General features: G+C 40.0%; 1 protein-coding gene across 1 annotated transcript in view; it reads right to left on the bottom strand.

Annotated features, from left to right (window-relative positions):
- GMDS (GDP-mannose 4,6-dehydratase) overlaps window positions 1-10,204 on the bottom strand; it is a 539,088-nt gene that overhangs the window by 88,118 nt on the left and 440,766 nt on the right. The window contains exon 9 of the mRNA XM_015557241.1: window positions 4,306-4,402. Coding sequence (XP_015412727.1) covers window positions 4,306-4,402 — 97 coding nt within the window. The remainder of the gene's footprint in view (window positions 1-4,305; window positions 4,403-10,204) is intronic.

The following is a 10,204-nucleotide window of genomic DNA, read 5'->3' as shown; positions in this document are numbered from 1 at the left end:
AGGGAAAAAAAGATTTTTTTAAAAAAGTGAATTGAGCATTTGATGTGGTTACAAATTTGGCACATTAGGCTGAATACTAACTCAGCCTTTTTAAATTCTCTAAGTTAAACATTCTCAAGCAAGAGTAAGATACCTTTGTGATTAAAGTAAGTAATAGGTCAATATCAATGTTTTTATATTTTCATTACTCCCATACCACTGAACATCTACTTAATCTTCTGAAAAAAGATCAGAAAGGACAGAAATCAAGATAAAACAAGAATAAAATAAATCAAAGTATCTATTAACATTTTCTAGTAGCTTTGATTATACCTTGTTACCTAGCTTTTATTGGTTAATCTATATAATTCACCAATGATGCCATTCTACTTTTCAAAAGGTACTAGGTTTAAGTAACTGATAGAGACCTCTATATCTACAGTCTCCACAAGAACAGGGGATGTGTCTGTCTTACTTATTCTGTATTCCCAGGGTCTAACACAGTATTTGGTAAATAATGAATAAATGAATAACAATAACAGCATCAGACCTGGCTGGGTAGCTCAGGTGGTTAGAGCATCACCCCAATACCCAAAGGTTACAGGTTCAATCACGGGTCAGGGAACATATAAGAATCAACCAATGAATGTATAGATGGGTGGAACAACAAGTCAATGTTCTCTCTTTCTCTACCTCTCTCTCTCAAATCAATAAATTAAAAAAATACATCAACATTGGGTATTTTACTGTGTGCCAGATACTGTTCTAATGAGCATTTTGTATATTGGTATGTTAATTTTCAACAACTCTTTAGAAGAAGTTCTATTATCAAACCCATTTTTAAAGACACAGAAGCACTGAGAAGTGACTTGCCTAAGGGTACACAGCTAGTGATTGACAGTTTCTGAACTGCTGCAGTTGGCCCTGGGGCCCGCACCTAACCACAACCCTACTTCTCTACAAATAAATGCACAATGCAATGAATCTAGGTGTAAATGTATGCACATATAGAAAACTCTATAAGAGACAGGAGTTTTAAGAGGACAGAACTTAAACATTGATAATGCCATCACCAAATACTGGAATTCAGGGCAATGGGAAATTTAAAGTCTAATTTTCAGGATTAAGCTCTCCACAGTAGCAATATTCCTAAATGTTCAAAGGAAACCCAGAGGTTTATAAGAAGCAAAAACATGACTCTATTCAGTTCTAATTGGATGCCAGAGTCCTCAGCTCAGAACAAAAGCCTTCATTTCATATTGGTACGTAAGCAGGATTGAAGTTTCTGCAGAGGCACCGATGAGGACAGACGTTCCTGGCGCTGTGTGAACATGCTCTATAGACCAGTGATGGCGAACCTATATGACACGCGTGTCAGAGGTGGCACGTGAACTCATTTTTTGGTTGATTTTTCTTTGTTAAATGGCATTTAAATATATAAAATAAATATCAAAAATATAAGTCTTTGTTTTACTATGGTTGCAAATATCAAAAAATTTCTATATGTGACATGGCACCAGAGTTAAGTTAGGGTTTTCCAAAATGCTGACACGCCGAGCTCAAAAGTTTCGCCATCACTGCTATAGACTCTCCTGGCCTCCAGGAGGAAAAGAGCCTTTCCCAGGACTAGTCTGCATCTTATTCAAATAACAACCTAAAGCACTATGTCCCTTTAGTCTTGCTTTAGGTTACTGGTGTTCTGAGACCTGATATGTCCCTCACTTTTTTTCTTTTCAAATGTTCTCTCTCTCTCTCTCTCTCTCTCTCTCTCTTTCTCTCTCTCTCTCTCTCTCTCTTTTTCCTATCAGTCATTTTGGAACCGTTGGATGGTAAGGAGATCAAGTTTACACCCTGGGGTTTGGAGTTCCTTGTGCGCTGAAGATCTTGGGATACACACGATTACACTCATCAGGAGAACACGCTTTTACAGAATCTGAGGATGAATGCATGGAGCCTTGGAACTGGTGAGAAGAACTTCAACACTGAGTGGGAAGGACACAGTGCAGATGTGGGAGAACTCCATCCTGCACTACACCAAGTGCTGCTGCACCTCAGAGGAGCTTAGCACTTTCCAGGACTCATGCCCAGTGACTCTCTAAATGTGTTGGCTATTAAGGCCCACACCTAAGGTAATTGAGAGCTCATTTACAAGTCAGTGCTCAGTTCTGGTCACCTTTCCACTGGAGGAATCCTATTACCCCCAAGGCAATTCAACAAAAGGCTACAGAATTGATCCCAGTTTTGGGAAAACTCCTTGTTCTGAGGAATGAAGTTAAAAGTTTAGTCTCCCCGTACAAGAGAAGCTTGCCCAATAGAATACCTAGTTGAAGTGGAGTGAACAAAATTAATGCAGCTTAAAGGCTAAGAAAGATGACATGCAGGTTAACATCAAAATTTAAGCAGTAAATGAGAGCATTGGGATGGGAGCTAGATCAACAAGCAAATAAAGGGGGCACAGGAAATAAGACACCACTCTTATGCTCACATAGCATTAGTGTGAATGGAGTTGCAGAGCAGGTATGATAATGACATTTGAATGAACAAAGAAAGGGGGAGGGATGTAGCATTAGGACAGGAAAGAAGGGTTGACAGAACAGACTTCAAGAACTGTCTTGTTAGTCCAAGGGTCCTTTTCCTGTTCAGCAAATTCTTTTGTTATGTGCTCTTATCAATCCCACGCCTTGCCAAGTGAGAATGACAGACAGGCCATTCTTAATGACTTCTGAGCTTCTGAAACTATTTTGGTGTCAGAGAGAGAAAGAGCCATGTAAAATTGTTATAAGGATTGAGCTTTCTGTTGGCTCAGTAAATTTTCCACTCTGAGGTGACAAATTCTGTTAGCATAGAAACAGTTTTGCCTGTTTATGTTATCTGTGCAAAGTTCTAGAAAACTGACACCTTGTGGCACCTCTTAGGACAGGGAAACAACGCCAGTATGGCTAGGGGCTCCACAGGGACCTCAGTGCTATGTCAGCAGGGTGTGCTAGGATCTTCCTCCCTCAGAGACAGAGCAAGTCCTCTGTCCTCTCCTAGGCATACCCGCCGCATCAGCACAGGGAGTCTTTGTTCCTAGTGCCAGAGGCCCTGCCACGCCCATGCCAGGACAAAGCTTCCACTCTACAGCCCTGTCTTTGCGCACTGCTTATTTAATCTTTCCTTTTCACTTCCTCCTGGGTGCAGGGTGCAAGACTTCTTTTTTCTTTTGTTTGAAACAAGACATTTTAAAGGGTGGTTACTGATGACATGGGCACTTTCAGTCTTTCTTCACTGGGGTTTTCCTAAGCTCTGAGGGGTTGTCCAACACACAGGAATTTGGTTCAAAACACAGGTAAAACAGGTTCGCAGGATTCCATTTTCACAGTACATGGGTATGTCACTAGGTTACCATCATGTCTGAACATTTCTCTCTGGCTATGCCATTTCTGTTATCTTTAGGTATATGTAACATGTTGAGTTTTGGTCACCATGGAAGGGTGGACCATTTTAAAGTGCTAAAGTGACAACACCACACTAAAAGGTTCTATAAATTTAGGAAAGGAGGATGATCTAATAATCTACAGGTCATTTCCTAACACAGAAATCTTGATGTTTAGAAATCTATCCATGCATCTACCCATCAATCAACATTTATTAAGCACCCATTTTGTTACAGTGGAAAATATTTTAAAAAGTTCTTATCCTGAGTTTGCAGCTTTGTAAAGGGAGAAAAACATGTAAACAAATGAATATAATAATTTGTAATAGATGTTATAATATAATTATGGATCGCATATACTATAGATAAGAAGGAAGGAATAGAAACATCAGCAGTGTAGTATGTTGTCTAGAAAACAAATCAAAGAAAGACAGTACTTGAGCTGTGTGTTAATGTTCAGGGAGACCACTTATGGCTTACGTTTGTGTGTGCACATGAGTATGTGTGTGTGCATGTGCCTGTGTACACTGAGGAGGCAGGCAGCCTTCCAGATCTTGAGACCCTGCAGGCCATGGAGGGCCCTGTAGGTCAGACATCCTGTAGGTACCTGGGATCAGCCACCAAAGCAGGGGACTAACACAATGACAGCTGTCATTGATACGAGTCTCTGTTTCCGTAGACTCACCATTTCCTTGGGTGTGTTTTACCCCTGCTTTCCTTTTTAAAGCAATGGATTTTGTGATGAGAACAACATCTCAAATTCAATTCACTGGTCTCTGGTTTGGAACATGCCCACTAAAAGACACCAGATAGCCTGATGGGGAGCTTGAAGGTTGGCTTTGGCATCCAGTGAGCATTTTCCCAGACAGCAGCCAAGTGTGGCCACACACAGGGTGGCCAGGAAACCTTACCACTTCAGTTGGTCGGTAGTATTTGAGGTCCACAGTCACATGAACTTTGCCAGTCTCTTTACATCTGCCCACTTCATTTTCATTCTTTCCTTCCCACCTGTAAAGAAGATAAACACTTAATCAGCCTTTAATTGCTTGGGAGCATTTGGCCACACTGTGATCCCTCAGGCCGGCCCAGCCTTTTCCTTGCAGTAGTAGGTAAGCTCATTAATGACAGGAGCCCAGGCTGCAGTTAACCTTGTTATTAGGGAACAGTGACTTTCAGAGCCTTTTTAGATCTCTTTAGAAAGGGTAGGGCTTCCTCCCTCCCCATTTCTTTTTAAGAAAATCATGATGGGTTCAGAAGCAAGACTTTAGAAATGACCAGATTTTCAAAATAAGGAACTGGGCAACTTTCAGGGAATTTAAATATTTTTAACTTCTTTAGACTATTCCTGATTAAGTCAATTATTATGAATTAATTAATTTCTCCTGTCGCCCCCCTTTTTTAAATTTTTGTAGTTTTATGGATATTTACTATAAAGTCAATGCACTCCAGTATGGAATAAGTTTAATACCTAATTAACCATTCCTTTCACCTCTGTATTAAATATGAATTCCCTTGCTCTACATAGTCAGCAGTGGGCCTCAATACATCTCAGATGATTAAGTCTCCAAAAAGTGCACAATTGGTTTACTTCCTGCTAAGAGAGGGTATATTAGCATCTCTCTGCCTCCTTTAATTCAGCTATGCTGTTATTCCTTCCTTAAACACCTACAGTTGCCACAGTTAAGGATCTGGACAGTGGCCCCTCAGGCCTACACTGCACAATGCACAGGATGTGCTCATGAGCTTGAAGACCAGCTTTTCACTGGAATTTCATGCTAGGTTCCTGCTTTTTAAAGAAATAAAGCCACTGGCTTAATGTTGACCTCTGGTTTTCAAAAATCTAATACCCAAACAGAAAATACTATATAATTTGAATTATCCTTATAAATGAACCATTTGGCAAAGAAGGGAAAGACATTACAAAGTAATGTTTGACTTTAATGCTTATCCCCAGAGCTAGTTTTCTTTATCAGATGAAGATGAATCCTATGATAACAGGATTCAGTGGGCCTGGATCAGAGTCACAGTGGGGAGTAAAGAAAAGAATAGAGCATTAAGTTAATTACTCAACGATGAATGTTCCATGTTGGCCACAGTTGTATTTTGGACACAGGTTGGGTATTAGAGACAGAAGCTGGCCTCACAGCTTCATTTCTGAGCAATCATCTGAACATCCTATTCTTAATAATTAACTCTTTGGCAGCACAGGGATACCATTTCATGATTGGAGAAGTAATGAGGTTACCAGGATGCTAAATTTCAATGCACTCAAGACAACCATGAGAACATCCCATAGCACAGAGAGTTATAGCACAATGTTTGGAGCACTGTGACACTGGGCCACCTGCATTTCCCAGAACTTTCATATTAATTGACTAGAAAAAGGAATGTTTGATACCTTACTTGTTTAGTTTCATCTCTTACTGTTGATCAGACTGATTTGGCAGAATCAGAGCAAAGGTTTTGGAAAATTCACCTGGAAATGGTATGTGGATGCCTTAAACTTAGAGCATGTCAAGGAAAACGCGGTGAAGTGAGAAAGCCTACAGTGATGAGGAACATGCACATCTCTGATGGACAAAGACCACATTTTGGCTAATATCCATAGTGAGGAAGAATAATTGGTAAAGCCATAATTTAAAAAAAAATACTTATCTAATTCCAAAGGTAATTGTTTAAGTGAAACTTTTTCTTTGGTTAGGCTTTTAGTAAACAGGATATTTGTATCATAAAAGCATGCTTTAATTTTATTTACATTTTATACTTACAAAGAGAAACAAGTTCAACATATATCTTTCTGAAAGTATTTCCAACTAAGCCCAAAGGGTTTATAAAAATACTGTTCATAATTTTGCTTTTTTTTCTCCATTATAGCTAGGCACGTAGTCTATCATGCTGACTTAATGTGCACTCATATATCTAACGCCAGCCTTTATGTTGGTAAATCTGCTTCGATGCCACACACTTGAGAGCTGATGACTCAGATCTGTCTAGAATTAAATTTTTTGGAAACCACACACGAACACACATACATATTTAAGTTGCTAAAGCCTTAGGAAAACTTGGAGAACATTCCATGACTGGGGAAGGAGTGTAAGAGAGGGACAGGAAAGGGATGAGGCTAGCCATGGTATCTAGACTAGGGGTGGGCATACTGTTTCTGTAAAGAGCCAAAAAGACAATATTTGAGGCTTTATAGCTCACATACATATAGCCTCTGTTGAGCTTTCTTCCTTTCTCTCCTTCTGCTTTCTTATTCCTCCTTTTCTTTCTCTTCTTACTTCGCATCATATACATACACATATATATATATAATTTTTCACTACCCTAGAACTATAAAAATCTCCATAGAGGACAGCAAAAATCAGGCCTCAAGTGGGGTTTGGCCTGGAGGCCACAGGTTGCCCACCCTGCTTTAGGGGGTGAGTTAATGGTATAGCCTCCCCCTCAACTAAATCTCCTTTCACACCAACAGCTTGCATCGTTGGACCAGCATTAATTTTCCTGTTTACTGCTGATTCTCTTTTATTGCTCCACAGTCACATGCTAACATGTGAAATTTGTAACAGCAGCTGAAATGGAAAAGACTGAAGGAAGGAATCTGCAAGTTAGACCTGATTTTGAGGCTTCCTGGGCACCTGTGGATATGAACTCCCAGCACGCAGGCTTTCTATGTCTGAATGCTACCTGCTGGGTTGCCACTTTGCAAAGGGTATGTACAGTCCAACCATCTCTAAGGGAATGTCACTGCCTCAATGATTAATACAGCTGCACCGAATAATCAGCTGCAACCAGGAAATGGCTCAAAGCAGAACTGAGTTGGCAAAAACCACTTTCTAATTTCCACTAGATCTACATGAGGGCAGTAAGCAAAAGTTTCGGCTAAAGGCCAAAAACCATTCAGTTAAAACAATATATGAAACACTTGTATTAACAAGTAGAAGGTAACAGCTAACTTGTCCTAACAAGTAATGTTATGATTCAAAGCAGAATTCCATGTTCATGAAATGATGATACGTTGACAGGGAGTAAAGGATATAACTAATTAACAGGGATTGCTAACCACTAATTTAGATCAACAGCTCACTGAGAAGGAATCCTGTATAATTCAATTTTTAAAATAAATTGTTGGCTTCTAATAAGCATTAAAAAGCACTGAAGAATAGAAGACTTAAGCACATTAAGGCAAGATTAGGGGCTATTAAGATTTCCAACTAGGAACCCCTTTAAGGAACACCAGTCACTGGGTACACCCAGTTGAAAAGACACAGCTACCTGTAGCAACCTGAAAATCACAAAGCTCTCAGAAATTATTTTTAAAAACACTATTTCATTAGGACACAGATATAAAGATAGATTACGAGAGGCTAAAATTTAGCAAATGACAACTTGTTCTGAAGAATTATTAGGTTCTGGTTAAAGATGGTCATTTGCACATACTTTTGCTCCTTCCAAGATTCTTTTTAAAAAAAGGATAAACCCATAAGGGCTAAAAGAACAAGAGAGAAAAGAGGAACCAAATCCTGGAAGGTGGGCAGCAGATGAATGAGTTGTTTAAGAACTTAGCAGGAGCCCCAGAAAACAGACTCCAAAGCCAGCAATGGCAAAGCCAAGAATTAACCCAATTTACACCTGCAGAAGCCCCCAAATATTTAGGAAGTGTGAGCTGATTATAGCTCTATTGGAGACATAGTCTGATGTCCAGTCACCTCTGAGATACCACAGCACTTGGCAGCTGTCTCACCCTTTCTGGAGAAGAAGGCCCCAGAATTGAAGGTTGGGGTCACCGTGCTGAAATCAGGGAAGGATGAACTATGTAAGCTATATGTTGGGGTTGCCTGGTAGCCTAGGGAGATGGCAGGAAGGCTTGTCTCCTTGCAGGGAAGAGACTGGGAACTCTTCTCCGGTTGTCAGAGGTTCTCCACTTAAATGTCCAAGTCTCCCTATAGTGACACAGTCAACAAGCTCCATGTTTTCAGGAATTCCCAATTCAGTTTTTAAATATGAGCAGAAAACCAAGATTACCAGACAGACATGTGAGCAAAACCACAGATATGAAAGACAGAAATCACAACAAAGAAATTGAAAAACAGCAACTTGAAGGAAATAGATCAAGAAAGATAATTAAAAAAAAAACAACACACCATAAACTCACATGCACCACCATTAATATCTTCAGAAACATAAGGAAAGATATCAAAGAAACAAAAACAAGGTATTATATAACAACAACAAAAATTAAAAAGACTTTAGATATTAAACACAATTCAGAAATTAAAAGTTCAAGAGCTGATTTTAAGGATAAAGTTGAGGAAATGTCCCAGAAAGTAGAACAAAAACCTGTAAACATGAAAAAACCAGAAGGGAGATAAAAAATTAGAAGATGGCCTCAAGAGGTCAGTATAATGGGCTTTCCAGAGAGTACAGAAAAAACAGAGCAGAGGAAATAATTACCTAAAAGCAAATCAAGAAAGTTGATCAGAGCAAAAGAATGGGCATTTTAAGACAAAAAGGGAGCCCCCTCAAAATAATGGATGAGACTAGACTTGAACTTTATTAAGATTTTGCTTCAATAAACAAAGGAGTTTTTAAAAAGATGCCAGAAAATAGGGGATACAACTCAGGAGAGTGGATAAGAGAACCCTCCAGACAAGCATGAAGGCAGGTCAGGCCAGAAGGTTCAGGAAGGCTTACTACAGAAAGACATGACTGATAGAATAACCCACAAGCTGGGGCAAAGTTTGGGGTAGTTAGTAATAAATATATAGAAGATAAGGCAGATGAAGTAAGATGACAATTATTAGCTGTTTGGTAAAAAAGTGACAACTGTGCAGGAAAAAAAATGTAATTGTGGTTTTACTAGAATGAATAACATTGATCAGTCATGATAATGTAACACTAAGCTAACCTAAATTTAAATATAACAATAGAATAAAATAAATATAAAAATAGAATATTAAGAGAAAGGAGGGATTGGGCAAAAGAAGGAAAATAAAATAAAAACCCTTGTCTTGAATAAGAGGAGGCCAATAGATAATGTAAGAAACAAAATCAATGCCAGTGTAACAGTGCAATGGGATTTTCAGAGAGAATAGAAAAACAGAGCAGAACAAATACTTAGCTTGAGGTAAATGAGGACAACTGACAAAGCAGAAGAGCATACATACATTTGCAGGTGGAGAGGGCCACAGAATTTCTCAAGTAGCAGAGGGCATGTGAAAATGGAGGGGGAGGGAAGGTGGAAGGTAGGCATTTTCTGGGTTTTCTGACAATTCCTGTAGAAGGACTGGAATTTAAATGATGTGCTAAATGAACTGGGAAAAACAAAACTAACAATGAAGGAGAAACTCATTACCAACAAGAACATTACAGAGCATTACAAACCGCAGGCTGACTGACCAAGGTCCTCCCCAATTGCTCCCTCCACATTGCCTGCCAGGGCTCCGCCCACCAAGCCATAATTCTGCCCCCGGTTTCTGATCTGCCCACCTGCCCTGAAAACCCAGTGCTTCCTGCCCCCACATCTCCTCCTCCCACTCTGCCTTCTGGACAACCACTGATACTCCTCCTGCCATACCCTCCATAGAGGAAGCCGCCCTCCGGGCAGACTGAGGAGCTGACTGGGTAGAGCCAGGCCCACTGCAGACTGCAGGAGAATGGGGGAGAGGTGTGTGCCAAGGGAGGAAAGGTGTTCACTACCAGGTGCTGGGGAGAACTGAAACAGGTCCCTCAGGTTTGGGCCCCTGGGGATGTTAGAAAGAGTGGCTTTGATGGAGTCCTTGGGGCAGAGACAGACTGGTCTGAGGGGGA

This window comes from Myotis davidii, unplaced genomic scaffold, assembly GCF_000327345.1.
Source record: "Myotis davidii unplaced genomic scaffold, ASM32734v1 scaffold230, whole genome shotgun sequence".
NCBI lineage: Eukaryota > Metazoa > Chordata > Mammalia > Chiroptera > Vespertilionidae > Myotis > Myotis davidii.
Note: the sequence above shows the minus strand (reverse complement) of the source record. Positions and strands in the feature narration are given on the sequence as shown.